We start from the raw sequence: 18,872 nt of genomic DNA on the forward strand, positions 1-18,872 counted from the left end.
AGATGTTGACTTCATTGTTCAGGATGGTGGTTGTTTCAACCAACAAAGATGATTCTTCTTTGTGTTCATGCTACCCTATCATTTGGGGACCTCACCCAAGGCCATCCCCTTCTCTTTACCCTGGTAACCCTGACTTCCTGGGCGTGGACTTTCAAATAGAGGCTGAGGCAGTCATACCATTCTCGAAGTCATCCACGGTTGAAGCCTTGGACTTTGACCCTTCCCTCCCTGATTTTCAGCTAGTGACACAGCGGGTGGAGCACTGGACCTGAAGTCAAGAAGTCTTGAGTTTCAACCCAGCCTCAGACACTTAATAGCTTGTGTGACCCTGGGCGAGTCACTTAACCTCTGTCTGCCTCAGTTTCCTCAACTGTAAAGTAAGAATAATAATCACACCTACCTCTTTGGGTTGTTATGAGGACCAAATGGGAGAATATTTGTAAAAGCATGTGTCCCGGTTCCTGACACATAGTAGGCACTTAAATGATGATGATGATGATGATATTAACATGACATTTATGTAGTGCCTACTTCTCTTCTCTGCCTCCACAACCTCTCTTGCATCGTCCCCTCCTTACTACCCATTCACACTGCCACCACCATCCTTCAGTTCCTTCTCACTTTTCACCTTTAGTACAACGGTCCTCAGAATGCTGCTCAAGCATCCTGATGGTATCCCAAGACTCTTTTAGGGAGTCAGTGAGGTCAAATCTACTTTCATAATAACACTAAGACATTTTAATTAAAATACGGTAAATATCACCAAATAGAATCCAGACAAACAAAAGATCTTTGGGGTCCTCCATAATTTCGAGGGTGTAAAAGGGTCCTGAGGCCAACAAGTTTGAGAACCACTGGTCTGTCTCTATGTTCTTGGTCTCTACCCTGTATAACTCATCTTCTACACAGCAGTCCAAATGACCTTAATGTATAGGTCTACTTTACTACCCTGCTCAAAACCCCTTCAAGGTCTTCCAACTGCAAATATAAACTCTTTAGTCTGGCATTCAAGGCCCTCTACAATTTGGCTCAAACCTACTTTCCCCATCTTGTTTCATACTCCTTCCGTCATGCATTTTATATTCCAGCCAAAGTGGCCGGCTAGCACTTAGTGCCTCACCAGGCACATAGTAGGTGCTTAATGTTCCCCAACCTCTCCTGCAGGCCATCCTCAATGCCTATCATACATTTCTCTTACATCTCAACCAACTGAAATCCTTTTCTTCCTTAATGCCCTGCTTGAATGCCATCTCTTTCTCTTTTTTTTGTTTTTAATTTTATTAATTTATTTTGATTTATCAACAATCACTTCCATATGCCTTTGAGTTGAAAATTTTTCTCCCCCTTCCTCCCCCCCACCTTCCCCAAGACAGCGCACAATCTGATACAGGCTTTACATTTACATACCCATTAAACGTATTTTCACATTAGTGAAGTTGTAAGTAAAAATTAAAACCAATAGGAGGAACCATCAGAAACATGAAACAAAACTCAACAGAAGGTAAAAATAAGTGAGAGCGATTCGACTTCCATAGTTCTTTCTTTGGATGTGGACAGCATTTTCCATCCCGAGGCCTCTGGAGATGTCTTAGATCCTCGTAATGCAGAGAAGGGTTCAGTATAACATTCTTAGTCATTGCATAATGTGGCTGTTATTGTGTACAAAGTCTCTTGGTTCTGCTCACTTCATCAGACCATAGAAGTCTTTCCAGGTTTTTCTGAAGTCAGCCTGCTCATCATTTCTTATAGAACAATAGTATTCCATTACATTCATATACCACAACTTGCTTAGCCATTCCCCAATTCATGGGCATCCTCTCAGTTTCCATTCTTTGCCACCACAAAAAGAGCTGCTATGAATATTTTTGTACATGTGGGTCCTTTTCCCATTTGTTTGATCTCTTTGGGATACAGCCCTAGAAGTGCTATTGCTGCATCAAAGGGTATGCACATTTTTGTAGCCCTTTGGGCATAGTTCCAAATTGTTTTCCAGAATGGTTGGATCATTTCACAACTCCACCAACAATGCATTAGTGTTCCAATTTTCCCACATCTTCTCCAACCTTTATCATTTTCCTGTTTTGTCACGTTGGCCAATCTGATAGGTGTGATGTGGTACCTCAGAGTTGTTTTGATTTGCATTTCTCTAATCAATAACGACGTAGAGCATTTTTCATATGACTAGAGATGAAATGCCATCTCTTTCATTAATCCTTCCCTGATCTTTACTTCTCTACCTTCCTTCTTCTCTCCTCTCACCCAACACTCCCTGCCCCCAGCTAAAGGGGTTTTCTCCCCGTTTTTAAATTTTTCTTATAACACTCTGAACTCCTCTTTGCCCTTACCCCTTTTAAAAAATCTTATCAAACATATTTGTGCATGTTTTATCCCTCCCTCCACCCCCCCATCATGTTAACTGAGCATAGTAATTACTTTTTTTGTTTTTTAATATATGGAACCAAAGACTAGCACAATACCTAGCATACTTTTTTTTTTCAGGCAATTGGGGTTAAGTGACTTGCCCAGGGTCACACAGCTAGTAAGTGTCAAGTATTTGGTCTGAGGCTGGATTTGAATTCAGGTCCTCCTGACTTCAGGGCCGGTGCTCTATCCATTAGGCCACTTAGCTGCCCCTCAAACTTTTTTTTTTTTTGATGTAGGTCTGTGACTTCATTAGAATTCTTGGTGAAGCAATTAAATGGTTCAGAGGATAGAGTGCTGGACTTAGGAGTCAGGAAGACCTGAGTTTAAATCTAGCCTCAGTCACTTATTACCTGTGTGACCCCGGGCAAGTCATTTAACCTGGTACCTTGGTTTCATCATGACCTATAAAATTTGGGATGTGGGGGGTTGGCCTCTGCCTCTAAGGTCCTTTTCAACCATAAATCTATGATCCCTCAGCAAATGTAGAGCAGCTACTGGCCTACAACTTGAGAGAGTTGCCTGGAGGCACTAAGGATCAAGTGACTTGTCCAGGGTCACAAAATCAGACTGAGTTACTTCAGAATCAAGAAAATCTGGTTTCAGTTTCCATCTCTTCATACTGAAGAGCTGTGTGAGGAGGCAGGTTTTGAACCCAGTCTTCTTGACTCTCAAGTCCAAAGCTCTATTCACTAAGTGACACTGCCTCTCACCTAGTACACAGTAGGTGCTTAATAAATGTTTATTATTCCTACAACATCAGCAAAGAGGTTTAAGATCTATGACCACCTGAACCCCACTAGGGCAGCATGGATGCCTGTTCTGTGGGGCGCAACAGGCTAGATATGCCAATTCCTCAAGTGACTTTTCCTACCTCAATGCCCATTTGGCCCTAGATCGCCTTCCCAAACTCATGGGCTTCTAACTGAAGCTGAGATTAGAAAGAGCAGCAAAGGAAGGGGCAGATCAAAGAGCCAGCTCTTGCTCAGGCTGGCTGTAGGATTCCTAAGGTTGGTTCTCGGGTACCTGGGGTGGCTGTATGAGCCAGCAACTGAGGGAGTAGTGATAGCGACTGTTCCATGTTGGTTTCAAAATGACTCGGGTTCACGAAAAAACAGACTGGATGGAAAACCTCTTAGCAGTCATGGGATTTGCTCAAAAGAAGAGCTATGTTGGGCTAGGGCTGTGATTCCAGAAAGGGAGGGAAAAGGGGACCCCAAAGCCACTAAATCCCTGAGTTTATAATTAACGTAAAAGTATCTTCTTTTTCCTGAACCAGAATTGCATGGCTCACCAGGGGAAGGGCACTGTGGTAACACAAAAATAACCCCCCAGTGGGTTTTTGATGTGCGGATCCTCTTTGTTTTTCCGAATTTTAATGAAGGGCTTTCCAGGGGGGATGAGAGAAGGGCCCAGCCTTCCCTCTGGCCGAGGAGCTGAGCTCCGTTAGCTGGTTGCTGGGCTGCGTGGGTCTGTTCTAAATGGCGTCTCCAAGAGGCAGGCAGGCGGGGTAGGGATCAGATGAGCTGCCTCGGTGGGAAGCAGATTAAAAAAAACAAAAAAAAATTTTTAAGATCTTTCTCTTCAGGGAAAGAGCTTGGCCTCCACTCCAGATTCTGGCTCACTTTGGGAGAGCAGGCTCATGGTACTGGGGCGGCCGGGTAGGCGTAAGAGGGAAATGTGACTTTTCTGAAAGGTTAGGGGATCTGCAAGTGAGGGGAGAGAGGGCTCCATTTCTCAGATTGAGGTATGAAGAGGTAGGAGAGAAGGGATAAGATGGGGCCTTCAACATTCTAGGCATTTAATACCCGAATGGATAAAATAATCTTTCTAGTGATGCCAAAAGATGAATCAGGGGGAAAGCTTTTTAGGATCCCTGGATGAGGATGCTGAGGAGCATCCATTTTGGTTTCTATGGGGCAACGCTGTGTGCTATAGGAGCTGATATCACAGTCACTGGTAACTTTCCTTGAGTGAGTGGATGTGCCCATGCAGGACTCTGAGGCTATCATTCTACTGAAGTTGTCTTTTCCTAAGGATCATAGGCTAATACATTTAGAATAACAACAGACCTTAGAGGCTGTTAATTGCAATTTCTGCCCCCTCCCCCAATCCCTTATTTTACAGATGAGGAAACTGAGGCCAAGAAAGGTAAAGTTACTTGGTCAAGATCACACAGCTCTTATCTACGGCAGTATCTAAACTCAGGGCTTTTCATTTTCAACCCAGTAGGGAGGCTACAGAATCCAAAAATGGTAGGATTGTCTGCCATGTGCTCAAGACCATGTCTGGCTTTCACCTCTGACTCCCCAGAAGCGGTCACATTACTTGAATTTGTACTGCATATTTCCACTCAGATGTAACCAATCACCACATTTTACACAATTATAACTTTGAAAAGTACAAGTTCAAATACAGGAGACCACTTCCAAGGATTTATTATTTGCACTGAGATCTAGTGGTAACGGGGTGTCTGCCAACATCATCAACCAGATACCAGAATGCTCTCTCTTCAGGGTGGTATCTGCAGCAGTTCCCACCTCGTCCCTAACCCCAGCAAAATTTCACTTGTGGTCACACAAAGGCCCCACAAACCTCTGATTGGATCTAGTGCAGTGGAGAATTGTTTAAAACACAGGGCCCTGCACACAGTAGGTGGTTAATAAATGTTTGTGGAATTAAACTGTCCAATTTGATCTGTCATTCTATACCTTCTTAAAATCCAAACTATGCTTCCTCACTTTCTCCCCCTTGGGACTAATTCCTATCAGACCATGCTCTAAGACCTCTGTCCCTCAACCTTGAGGTGGCTCATCAGATGCCTAGGCATTCTTGCCGAGAAGATGTTAAAGAAAAATGGGAGAGATGGTCACTGGACAGTGAAGCAATTTATTGCATTTGAAATGATCCAATGTTTCCTGCAGAGAATGCATTAAATATTCGTATTACAAAATATTCTATATAAAAATCTGGGCTCCTACCAGCATTCGACTTCCTTTAGTTTCAGGCTTAGAGCATTTTGTCCAATACAGAACAGTGATTACTATGTACAGGGGTAAAATAGGCTACAGCTCAACTGAAGGTTCAGGTGTGCTTAGGCTGCCCAACAGGGTCTTCTTTCTCTGACTGTCCAAGATCCCACTCAGTGAGAAGCTCCGAAGACACTTCGGTGTAGAGGTGATCCCAGTCCCAGCTGACATCATCCTGCCAAGAGGGCACCACCGCATAAGACAAGAGCCTCTCCACCTTTCGTCACAACCAGCCTCTCATGCCCACGAACCAGCACCGAGCCTACACGAGGCCAGACTGGCATAATGGCCAGAACTCTGACCAGATGTCAGAGCACGGAGTGGGGGTGAGGGGGGCACTTTGATAAGCCAGTGCCATTTTTAGTACCTCATGTCAGGTAAGTGGCTTTATAGGGTTCAGGCTTATTAACATACATAAAATTTAGAGCTAATAATGATGAGTTAGATTCTAAGGGACCCCCTGCCCCTCACAAAGCTCTGTCAAAGTCCCTCAACCATCACTGGCAGCACACTCTCCCTACTATTTATGTCCTGGGCCCTGAATAAGCTTGCCTCCATTTAGCACTAAGGAGAAAATATACAATATTACTACACTTCCTGGTATGGGATATTTTAGCAAAATAAAATAAGAGCCCTTCAGGGCTATAAACTAAGGAATATCTGTTGGAAGGGTTGCTAAATACTACAAGGTTAAAAAAAAATTGGGCCAATGTTTTCCATCTGAATTCCAAGAGAGTCCAACTGACTCTCATTCCCCACCCCACCCCCAACTCCTCTCTCTTCTCAAACCCTGTTCTCCCCAGGAAGGCTCCTGTTTACTATAGCAGAGACCTAAGCAAGATGCGTGACTTGAAGTCCACCCTTTAAGTCCACCCTTAAAGCTCAGCCCAAGGAGTAGAGGTTCAGAGGTTACGGGGTATTTTAAAGAGATAGGCATAGGACCTTGAAACTGACCAAACACATGAAAAAAAAAAGAAAAAAAAAGAAACTGACCAAACACTTATTAAGTGTTATTAATACTTGTAGTAAACATTAATACTTGTTGGATGGACTGATTTTCAGTTTGTCAGATGGCTTGGAGTTAAATTAGTAATAACTTCTCCTGATTTCTATAAATGAGTATATTGGGCATTTCGGAATTTTACTGCATGTCTCAAGGACTGCTGAGCATAAATGCCTCTGCAGGTCCTAAGCTGCTCAGGAAAAAGGCCTCCTATCAGTTCCTGGTGCTAACATTATGTCTATACCTCTCGAACTTCATGCTCTGGAGCAAGAACTTTGGTGAGGAGTTTCAGATCAATCTCTCCATCCTGTGAATAGAAAAAAAAAAGGCTCACTCCAACTGCCTTATTAGAACCTTTCCGCAAGATGGCAAGAGTCAGGCTTGATGCCTGAAAACTCGATGCTCTAACATATGGCATTCCCCAATCCAGTGCTATAAAAATCTCCCAACTAAAGAGTAGAGCTATGGGCCACCTACGTGGCCTGTGACATGGAGGAAGCACCATACCATTGCAGGCTGTGGACACTGTTAGGGGAAGGTTGATACAGTATTCCAGATTAGAGCTAGGAAGGATTAAAGTCGTGAGTATGAACTGGGCGGGCACTATATCTACAAGACTGAACGGGAAGAGCAGAGCTGTATTTGCTGAGGGTCCATAGGGCAAGGAATAGCATGCTGATATCTTCAGATCCACAGGACAAAATGAGACTTTTCATTGATCCAAGAGGACAGAAATGTTGTCATGGATACTACAGAATTGTTATGTCTGTGCTATACAGCTATTCAAGGAGCAGAGAAATTTAGACAAGGTGCATTTTGTTTGTTTTGTCAAATAAAATAATATATAGGAAGCTCTTTGTAAACCTCAAGACCCTAGGTAGATGTTAGCTGTGATTACTGCTATTATCAGTAGTAATAGCATTTATTGACAGAAGCCACTCTACTCACTAGCGTCTGGAAGGCAGCATACTTCATCAGGTCATTGTCTAAGTCACGATAAGTCATCACCCGGTTTACTTGGATGCTGCAGAAAACGAGGGGAAGAATATCAGGACCAGGTCATAGAGGGCCATGGTACTACTACTGACCAATGGCACCCTCATAACGCTGGGGACAAGGTGAGCACACGCAGCCATGACCAAACGAAAATCTGAGGGATGAACCCCATCTCTGACAATACCTGAAGCCAGCATTCTCTCAAGGAGCCTTTGTCTCCATTTGCAAATTGTAGATGCTTAGGGGAAAAAAGCATAATTCATCTTGTTCCTTTATATTCCTAGCTCGATTTCCAACCTCACGTCTCTTACCTGGGAGGGGCAGCCACTTGGAGAACAAAATCTTCTTCCTGCACCTCTTCTAGATCTGGTATCACCGGAATATCTGCAGTATGACACAAATGTGGGAATGTGACAGATGTGAAAAAGATCCCGGCGCTGATTCCGTTTCCTGCTCATAAGGACTCCAGCTGGGATCAGAGACCCACGGGAGACATCATGCCATGCCTCGCAACCCAGGACAGATGAAACTATCAAACATGTCAGCATTTTATCGTGGTTTGCTCAGTCCCTGATGTGACACCTGACCCAAAGACATTGACATCAATATTCTCCCACTGATACTGTCTAGTTGTGGACTCTGGAATACCACAGCCTGCAGAGAATCAGAACTGTGACAGACCCACGGGTTAATCGAGAGATACGATGTGTTGCCAGTAACAATTTAAACACAGGAAGAACCGTAGAAGACATCGTCCAAGAAATGGGTAATCATAAAGGGAGGCAGGTTGATTACGCTTAGTTGAATTGCCTGAGCACTGCTCTGGTGTCCACGCACAACTGAAGACAGCTAGGGTTGGGTACATTCTCTACAGAAGAACTACATAAGGGGAGGCAGAGAGGGGGCACAATGGTGATAGAGCACTAGACTTGGAGTCAGGAAGCCCTCAATTCAACTCTGGCCTCAGCCACTTCCCAGATGTATAACTCTGAGCAAGTCACTTACCTCCCCTCAGCCTCAGTTTTCTCATCTGAAAAATGGGGATAACAGCACTACCCTCTCAGGGTTGTGATAAGGCTCAAAAGAGTACGGATGAGCCTTTACACACAGAAAAGCATTTTGCAAACCTTAAAGTGTTATAGAAATGGCACTGATTGCTATTCTATGAAGAAGAACCACTTGGGAGAAGGAGGCATTGAAGAGTGCAATCTGCAGAGGGAGAAGAATCCACAATGAAGGGATCGCAGATCCACAGAAGCATCAGAATAGTGGTTACAGCCCAGGTCATCATCCAGGTAGGGCACGCGAAGACTCCAAGAGGTGCTGCTTCTTCCTCAGATGGAGGATGCCAAATGCTCAAGAACAGTTTTCTCCCTTTACATGAGAGAGACAGAGATGCACACAGAGAGATACAGAAGGGGAGGGGAGAAGGGAGGGGAGAGAGAGAGAGGGAAAAACAGAGACAGAGAGAGAAAGAGAGGGACAGAAAGAGGAAAGAGGAAAGAATAAAAAGGATGGAAAAGGAAGTAGACAAGATATAAAATAAAAATAAAGGACTAAGAAAGGATATTAAAAAGCTGACAAATATACGCCAGCTACTAAACAACTGAGCTACAGATATGATGACCTACATCTAGGCGGAGCAAATTTATTTTTCAGTGGTTTTGCAGTGTCCTCTATCTTGAGTAAGAAAGAGGAGTCACTTTTAAAATTCTGTTGCTTGTGCAGTCAAAGGCTAAAGTGCTTTAAAAAACAAACTGATTTGCTGTGTATGAAGCTGAGCATCCAGAGCTCAGTGTGGATTCTGCCTGGGCGGCTCTCCAGGAGCCGGAGCAGGCTCTCAGGGCAGCACTGGCCCAGGCCCGACAGGACTATCTTGCTCAGGCCCCACTCTGCTGTAATGAAGAAGCTGGCCGCTCTGCGCTCCGTGGGTAATGTGTCATTTTTGGAAGGAGCCAGTGAGCTGCTGTCTAGTTCTTCCTGACTGCATTGCCGCAGCCTGAGATGAATATTCAGGAGATGGAAAGTCAGCTCTACCTGCTGAGTCTGGGGCTCAGGACAGGGTTTTCCGAAACTCCATTCTCCATCTACAACTCTTCAATTTTAGGGTCCGTCCTGTCAACTCTGTCCAGCTTCTCAGAGCTCTGAGGAACAGAACTTCCACCCAACGTCCACTTTGCCCCTCTGCAGGCTCCCATCTTCGTGTCTGTCCTCCTCCTCCAAATGTGCAGAAAGAGAGCAATGCTGGCCCATCTGTGACAGATCAGAGGTCGGCTCGGGCCTTGGCAAAGGGGCCATTCAGAGCTACACTGGTGGGCTGGCCACACAGTGGGATTTCTTTCTAATTGGCTGCCTGGTGCCCAGCAGAACCCAGCAAACTGCCTGAGTGGGACAGAGCCTGCAATGACAGCAAGGCCAAGACAAGCTGGAGCGTTCTGGTATGGTGACAGCTTGAGCAATCTCAGCAGAGCTGGGCCATCCAACTCCCCAGCTCCCAGTGGAACAGGTGGCTATGAAGCCATTTTCAGACTCAGGAAAACTTCAAAGAACCTAAAAAATATGCAATTTCTGGTTCATGAGTCATAAAGGGCACACGAACAAAGGAAGAGGTACTTGGAACTCCCCTACTGGCCATACCCACAGACACACACACACACACACACACACACACCCCACCATCTTTGTAATGGCCATACAGAAGGGCCCAGAAAAGGAAGCTACATATAAGGAATGTCTGTGACTGTTACATACTCTCCTATGCTCAATGATCTAACCCAACACCTCTGGAAACTGACCTGGAAGTCTAGGCTGCCAATGACATTTGAGACCCCGAGGGTATTATTTAGCATTTTAAAACTCAAGACAAAAAAAAGAGAGACAATTCTGACAGGGGTTATATAAGATTCTTTGCCATTTTGAGTCATTTTTCAGTCATGGCCGACTCTTTCTGGCCCCATTTGGGGTTTACTTGGCAGAGATACCGGAGTGGTTTGCCATTTCCTTCTCCAGCTCATTTTACAGACAAGGAAACTGAGGCAAACAGGGCTAAATGACTTGCCCAGGGTCATACAGATAGTAAGTGTCTTATTCCCTACTGAAGTCCTTCTCAAAGGCTTCCCTCACCTCAGTGTGGGGAAGCCCTGGCTTCCTTGAAAGCTTTGCTAACTAATGCAAGCCCTGGAAAGGTCTCACTGTGCCAGAAAGTCTTTATGCCCAGGCCCAATGACCAACTGCATGTCTATGGTAAGAGAACCGACCTAGCTAAGCTTAAGAAGAGAGAGTGTTGGCCCTGGAGTCAGGACCACGTGAGTTCAAATCCAACATCAGACGCTTACTGTGTGACCCTAGGCAAGTCACTGTCTGCCTCAGTTTCCTCATCTGTAAAAAGCATATAATAACAGAATAGCACCTACCCCCTGGGGTTATTTTAAGGACCAAATAAGATAACATATGTAAAATGTTCTTCAAATTTTAAAGTTCTAAATAAATGTCAGCTATTGTTATTAGAAAGGCTCATTGTTAGGCTGGCCACAAGGTGATACATTTTTTCAGCCATGGCAACTGTTGAGTCAGTGGAAGGGTTGCCTTCTCAGGTCAAAGGACAAACCCTTGACGCTGTGAAGTATGTCAGACACACATACAGAAGTCTGTGATGTGGCTCCAATCCTCCTGAAAGCCTCCTCATCCACGGCTCACTTTCATGTGGGAACGTGGAGTAACCCAACTTCTGCAATTAAATTTAAAAGCATGCTTCCCTTTTCTGCCATTACTAATCAAATGTTAAACCTCTTGATTAAACAGTATCTTCATCTTGGTCAGTGGATGGGCAAAGACAGAAACTTTTATTTATTTAGCAAATTGACTCCTTTATCAGCTGGACAGTTCTCTCTTAGAAACATATACTTGCAACTCATACAGCCTAATGAAGAGGCAGCATGTCATGCTGAATGGAGAGTAGGCTTTGGATCAATAAGGCCTGGGTTCAAGTTCTGTCTCTAAAAGTGGGGAGGGGGAAGGGAAGAGAAGAAGTATTTATTTATTAAGTACTTACTATGTGCCAGGCACTCTGCTACAAGCTTTATAGTATTATCTCATTCGATCCTAGCAACAACTGAGGTAGGTGCTATGCCCATTTTGCAGCTGAGGAAGCTGAGTCAGACAGCAGTCAAGCAATCTGCCCAGGGTCACACAGTTAGTGCCCTGAGGCCAGATCTGCACTGAGGTCTTCCTGACCCAGGGTATGATGCTCTGTCTACCGTGCCACCCCGCTGCTAACAACAATGATGACAGACATCCGTATAGTGCTTACTCTGCATGTGCCAGGCACAGTGCTAAGTAAGCACTTTGCAAATTTTATCTCATTTAGTCCTCACAACAACCCTGGGAGGCAAGTACTATTATTGTCCCCATTTTACAGACGAGGAAACTGAGGAAAACAGAGGTTAAAGTGACTTATCCAGGGTGACATAGCTAGTTAGTATCTAAGTCCAGATATCAACTCAGGTCTTCTTGATTCCAGGTCAGTGCTCTATTCGCTGTACCACCTAGCTGTCTACAACACACATTGTCTTGTGTAACCCTGGACAAATCACTCAATCTTTCAGTGTCCTAGGCAACTATAAATATAAACTGAAGAGAAGATCTGTGTTGGCTGAGACAGTTTCCTCACCTGGGACTTCCCTATGCCATTTGAATTGCTGGCTCCATCCCTATCCCTAATGAAACATCTCTCAGTACCAAGAGTGCCCTCCCCAACCTTCCATCAAAAATCCCCATTCCCTGTTATCCAGGGGGCCCCTTAAGACCCCTACCTATCATATTTTGGGTGATCAGGCCAATTGAGAGAGAATGACAAAGTGCACAGACCACACGGATTCCTGGAGACACCAGCCTGTGGGCCCTTTCAAGGGAGGGGGGTATTTTAGCAGCTGAGGAGCTCAGCTTCCCTTCCTATGTCTTATTAAACTTGGACCCATAGAGCAGAAGGCGCCCAGGTGATCTCAACAGCCACAGAGGGATGTACCTTAAATATAAAGACAATTAACAAAGAAAGCCCCTTGGTTGCAATTAGACAAAATGATTCCCAATTCTTTGAGCTAAATTGCCATTTTCCTTTAGCGACGGTGGCTTTTCTTTCTCATCTTCTTTGTTCTTTGTGGCTCCCAGGCTCCATCCCCCCCGCCTCCTCCCATGGTCACAGATTGTGGTGCCATAAGCACAGAATTCAGATTAATGACTTGATAATGATAGATTTACATGGACAGCATCCTTCACTCAGGAAGATTCCCAAATAGTCTATGGAGTAGAGGCACGGTCAGGAAAGCAGCCTGTGCCCACACAGAGCCACCTTTGGAGGAGGGGAGGAAGCTCCATTTCCTTTCATTCCCTTGTTTTCCAATCACTTCACAGTACAACACGTTAGGGCAGAAGAGGAAAAGGAATCCAGTCTGCGAGTGAACAGCTTTGGGGGACGAGAGTATGAACATCACTCTCAGAACTGAAAACTGCTCAGAATTCTAACCTTTGCACTTTGTGCCATCTCTTATGACATTGTCCAAATTGGCATTCTCCTTGTCCAAATCCTCTTCTGCTGTCTCCCCTAACTAGTGCTTCTTAAACACAGATATTCGTTCTTCATTCTTCTCAGCTGACTCATTGCCTAGGCTGCTAACATGGACTCTCTTTCCCATACTTTGCTGGTGTATCTGCAGCACACACAGCCAGCAGGGGTTAGTAAACCCATTCTCAGAAGGTAAATGCATAAAACCACCCACTGACCAATGTTTAACGAGCACCTACTATGTGCAAGTTTCTACTAGGACTCTACAAATACATAAGACATAGTCCCTGACCTTGAGAAACTTATAGTCTACTTGAGAGGATGTGATATGTGCATATAAAAAGCTAATGCTCTTACAAAAACATGGAATGCTTCAAGCATTTGCATGCTGTTTTCATGCAGAGGTCATTTTAATGTTCTCTGCATCATTCCAATTTCAGGGTATATGTACCTGTCCCAAAATGTTTCTTAAGTAGGATTCTCTATATCAGGGAAGCGAAAGCTCTCTACGGATACTTTCTGCGGCTTTACTTCTATGAGAATTACCCTGCCTTTAATTGATAGTGCTAGATAACATGTTTCTTGAGACCTAGTTTGAGAGGCTAGCTCTTTCCTTTCCATTCCATGTCTAGGAAAATAAGATGCCATGAGGACACGGCAAAGACTCAGCACTGGCGTTTCAATTTAGACCCCTTGACTCCTTCCCTTTAGGGCCCCCTTCTCTGGACACAGATCCTACACCGAGTAACATATTGCCCTACGAGGGATGACATTTTGGTCGCCGAGAAGAAAGCTCTCCAGTGGCCCCCTAGGTATCTCGTGTTCCAGACCAATGCATGAATCAGGAATGCTTTGTGTCATCCCTGCCTCCCCCCTGCCCCTATCCCTGCATCATTTGTGCACAGGGTCCTCGCAGCCATCCTCTCTGTAAGCGGGACGCTTTGCAAAAGCTGATACGAATAGAACTAAACTTGTGATCCCACTAACATAGGGAACTCCTGCTACTGATGCTGGTCAGAATCTTCTCTGCAGCTTAAGAGGGTTAACCATCTACAGCGGCGGGCCATACTTCCTAGCTGTAGGTAACTGGGAAACATGGAACAAAATAAACGAAAATGTTATAGAACATAGAAAACATTTTAGCTGCCCTGTTTCTATCTGAGTTGGACACTCTGGGCCTAGAAGCAGTGCTTCTTAAACTTTGGGTCATGACCCCATATGGGGTTGCAAAAAAAAACTGGCAACAGTAAAAGGTTTCTGAATGGGCAACGACCAAAAATCAATTCAAAATCAAATGTGTAATGAATGAGAGGTGTTTCTGGCAGTGCTTGTCCGTGCTGCATCACAGCTTCACTGCAGCCTCAGTGCATGTGCACTTTGCACTGGTTCTGAACACAAAGCATGTGCACTTTGCACTGCGTATGTCTTCAGGCCACACAACCCAGGTCATCCTGTGTCAGAGGCCAGCTCTCTATCCACTACACCATCTTGTTTCTCAAGATTTAAAAGGAAGTTAAAATATTAACCTTACTGAATAAGTAGCAGTTAAGATGACGGGTTGGCTGATCACTTACTGGGAATGTTATGGTAATGATAACTAGCATTTATATAGCACTTTAAGGTTTTCAAAAAGCTTTACAAATAGGGGAAGGATGGGAAGAGAATAAGCATTTATATAGCTTTTATTATCCCTATTTTACAGCTAAGGAAACTGATGCAAAGAGAGGTTAAGTAATTTGCCCAGGGTCACAAAGCTGATAGGTATCTGGGGTCAGATTTGAACTGGTGGGGTTTGAACTGACTCCAGGTCCAATACTGGTTCTATTGAGTCACCTATTTGCTTTCTAAAAATATCATTTGATTTGATCTTTACAACAACCTTGTTGGGTAAGTGCTATTATTAGCCCCATTTTACAGATGAAGAAACTGAGACAGACAAATACTTGCCCAGAGTCAGACATTTAGTGAGTGTCTAAGGCTACATTTGAATTCAGGTCTCCTGACTCCACAGGTCCAGTGCTCTATTCACTGTGTGGCCTTGAAAGGATTCCTGCTCAGGTTGGACTCGATGACCTCTAAGGTCCCTTCCAGGTCTAAATCTATCGTCCTAGCACCTCTAAGGGCCAATTCTGACTCTAGGACTCTTTAATCCTCTCACACCCAGGTCCGTGTTCAAGTTCAATTGAGTCTTACTCACCTTTCTCTGTTCCTTCCCTTGTATCTCTGATCTGCCTTGCGCAGTTTTGAAATAATTTGCACAGTATTACGTACTTCAAAGGTACAATGTGCAAGGCCAAAAAAATTGCTAAGAGCCAAATTTAAAGAACTGAATCTTGAAGTGGGCAAGTTTATCAAGAAAGGTAACCCATGAATGTTAAGAAGCATCACCTTGCTTTCTTTCTGACACAGTGTGACACAGGTCTGCATGTCATGACAATTAAATGCCCAAGAGAAGATCATGCTGGGTCTTCGATAAGCAGTAATAATAAGATGCTACATAACCACTGTAAGTAATTAAATCAGGTTTACAAAGATCTGAAAAACTGTCATTCACATTAAAATACATATTTATTATTATATTATGTTATATTTATATTACATTATTATATTAAAGTACCACTCTGCAAAGTTCCAGAATAGTTATTATTCCAGCTTGAAAAATTTGATTATTAGTTGTTTTTTTTAAAAGACTTTTACTTAGTTTGTACAAATTTTCCCTTCCAAAACAGCTTGCAATGAATGCTATGTGATACATTTTGTGATGCCCTGAATTAAGGACTTACTTGTCCTTTGGTACTAGAGAAACAGAAAGAGATATCTTCAAGCCATCAGAAAGTTTTCAAGGAATACACATTGAGAATGCTATATGCTCTCCACTGTGGAAAGCAAAACCTAAGCCATTTTGCAAGAAAAAAAGAGAACAAGGGCTACGTTTCAGTCTGGCCTCTAAGCTATAACCCAGGTAAATGTCTTTCCGGAAAGGATCTGCCTTACTATGCCATGTCCCTCCAGGTTTGTCTCTTTTGTTGACTTATATTGGTTAGCGATTTCTGAATGAGATTTCCTTGTAGAGTCTGTGGGTAACATTCTTTGTTTGGCCAAAGAGGACTATTTGAGGGCTTTTCATTTTCTATTATCCCTAATACTCCCTATCTTGATACCTTACCAAAGGGTAAGAGTAGACTACAGAGCCATACCTGATCACCTAAGGATCTATCTTGGTCCTCAATGAGTTTTAGCTAAGTTGTAACCTCACTGAAGATATAAGCAGGGATGACCTTTTTTACTTTCTTTATTACGTTCTGACCACCAGGAAAAATCTTCCCATAGACATATGTTCTATTTGATCATATCCAATTCTTTTCTGAAGGATAAAGCAAATTTATATCCGACACCATTCAAGCATCTTTCTACCAGTTTGTCCACAGACAATAAGCCAAAGGCTTATTATTAAATGCCAGAAATTTTTTAATAACAAAAAAGTGTAGGATTTGGAGATACTGTTTAAGGCCACCCCAAAAAGGGTTGGTACAGCTAGAAACCTAATTGTCCCCCAAGTCAATAGCTACCAGTGGGATGAAATTAGAAGAGCCCTCAACAGCTGATAAACAAAAGGAAATAACTTCTATTATTGGAGAAGGAGAAGATAACTTCAAACCAATGATCATTATAATTTTTCTCTGCTGCTGCAAAACTTTGTTTTACTGAATGCTGTTACCTTCTGCATCACGTATGGGGAATTTTAAACAGCCAAATGGAAGAAGGTCTGATTGAAGATGAAGTTAAGTGAAAGAAATTGGTCTCATTTAGCACATGACAGGATTCATCTGTGTTCCCAAGTCCACTGAGGTAGCATCATGGGCGTTTCATATTCATGAGCTGCTGCGACACTGTGTCCCCTCATTTACAAAGAGCCGTGTTCAGCAAATTCCGTCCCTGTGGACACTCTGCGCATTTCATGGTCTTGTCAGAGAGACATCAAACACTCCAGTAACCAAATACCAGAAAATGGCTTTAATTAGTGGATCTCAATCGTATAAATAATTTTTTTTTCTAAGTAGAAAAATGGAGAATAAAAAAAAAAGTGGAAAACGACAGGCAACAGGCTTCAAAAACCTGAAGGAACAAGGGAAAGAGGCAGACCCTGTGGAACACACAAACAAGCTTGGGGTCTCTTGGAAGCCTGACACAGTCCCCTGTGCAATCACTGAATCAAAGAATAAGGGGGGCAAAAACAGCTCTCCCCAGGCACCTGGCAGGTCCATTTTATGAAGGCGCATCCCTGGTGATTTCAATTGATTATAGTTGATTCCAGCCTGCCTGTCACTGACAAAGGGAGAAAGGAGCTAGAAGCCCCCACTGGGGCAGGGCAGGCACAACAATAGGACCTTAGGAAGCTGAGAAGAGAAAGAAATAATGTGGGTCAGAAATTTCAGTGAGAAGGCTGCTGGGAAGATGTGGCTCAGTCCCCCCTTGGGGCAGTGACCATGGAAGATAAGAGAAATTCTAGGAGATACCACCACAATGAGGGTGCTAACCATCAGTGGAGAGTACAACTGTAGAGTTCTCATCAGTGTTCCATATACTGAAATGCCAAACAATGTTTTTGCTAATACTGTTGGGGGAAAGAAAAGATCACAGATGGGCAGAGGAAGAAGATCAAAATAGGTGGCTGGTTCAAGCATCCATTCCAAGCTGTGACAAGCTCCCATGCTGAAAATAGATTGGAGAAGGGGCTTCTGAGTTGGCTTGGGTTTCTGAATTAAGCGAGGCTCTGGCCCATTCAATTTGGAATTAGTGAGATCATGTGGGCATGGAGTGGGGCTTTCCTGTGAAGGTAATATAGCACAAAACAGCAAACTCCTTGTTGGAGGGTAGGGGTTGATCACAATAACCATATATGCACTACATCCCCCTCACCCATTCATTCCATTCACACACCCAGTCATTAAAAATTCTATCAGAATCAATGCTAAAGATAGTCAAACAGGAATGCTCTTCCCAAAGTACTCAAAAGGTTAGAGTGATGGAAGATCTGGTAAGGTTTTGCTGTACTAGGAAGCCCAGATGACAGGAGTTTTAACTGTCATCCTAGGACCCAGGGCCAAAGAACTGACCAATGCCATTCCTAGGAGTGACCTCTATGGCACTACCAGAGTGCTGACACTTAACTCTGTCGAGGAAATTCACACCAGCAATGGTTGATGAAAATGAAAACCAACTAATAGCTATAGAAAATAGTTCTACAAGAATATAAACTCTCTCAGAATTTCATTAGTAGTTCAACTTCCCCTTTTTTAATTATATTTTTTTCCTCTGAAGATATGCTAAGGACAAGCAGGAATTGAAGAAGAGATGAGGAATGGTGTATGTGGGTGTGGAAGGGGGGAATATTGTCCAGAAGAAACAGAAATGGGAGAATGCTCTTCAATAAGGCCAGAGAGAAGTGATATGGTATTAACGTAACAGAGAAAGAGCCTTCTCAGAACCTCCTGTGGAAGTATGTTAGAGACCAAGCATATCTGATTCTATTTCATCCTCTTCATGTTACATTGAAAAAAAAAAAACAAGACAAACTACATTTCTTTTATGCCAAATTCTTAGGTTTTGTATTTTTTTCCTTATATATATTTATTAAAAAAATTTGCCTTTGATCGGTGCAACCCGTGACATCCCCACATACAGAACGCTTCTGAGAAGTTCCCTCTGCACAAGGCCACTGCTGGTGACAGCCAGCCGGTTTTGATCACAGCCATCCCGAATCGGATTTTCATAAGATAGATGAGGGGTCTTACTGCTGCTCTCTCTCATATCAGATGAGAAACAGAGGGGGAGGGGGAGAGCGGGTCCTGAGGGAACAGCT

At 43.6% G+C, this 18,872-nt stretch overlaps 1 protein-coding gene across 1 annotated transcript in view; it reads right to left on the bottom strand.

Annotated features, from left to right (window-relative positions):
* Positions 1-5,290: 5,290 nt before the first annotated feature.
* IFT43 (intraflagellar transport 43) overlaps positions 5,291-18,872 on the bottom strand; it is a 121,762-nt gene continuing 108,180 nt past the window's right edge. Inside the window, exons 6-9 of the mRNA XM_020986234.2 lie at positions 7,761-7,833; positions 7,402-7,477; positions 6,698-6,760; positions 5,291-5,625 (exon numbers count right to left, since the gene is read on the bottom strand). Coding sequence (XP_020841893.1) covers positions 5,506-5,625; positions 6,698-6,760; positions 7,402-7,477; positions 7,761-7,833 — 332 coding nt within the window. The 3' untranslated portion in view covers positions 5,291-5,505. The remainder of the gene's footprint in view (positions 5,626-6,697; positions 6,761-7,401; positions 7,478-7,760; positions 7,834-18,872) is intronic.

Source organism: Phascolarctos cinereus, unplaced genomic scaffold, assembly GCF_003287225.1.
Source record: "Phascolarctos cinereus isolate Bilbo 61053 unplaced genomic scaffold, phaCin_HiC Scaffold_3;HRSCAF=262, whole genome shotgun sequence".
Lineage (NCBI taxonomy): Eukaryota > Metazoa > Chordata > Mammalia > Diprotodontia > Phascolarctidae > Phascolarctos > Phascolarctos cinereus.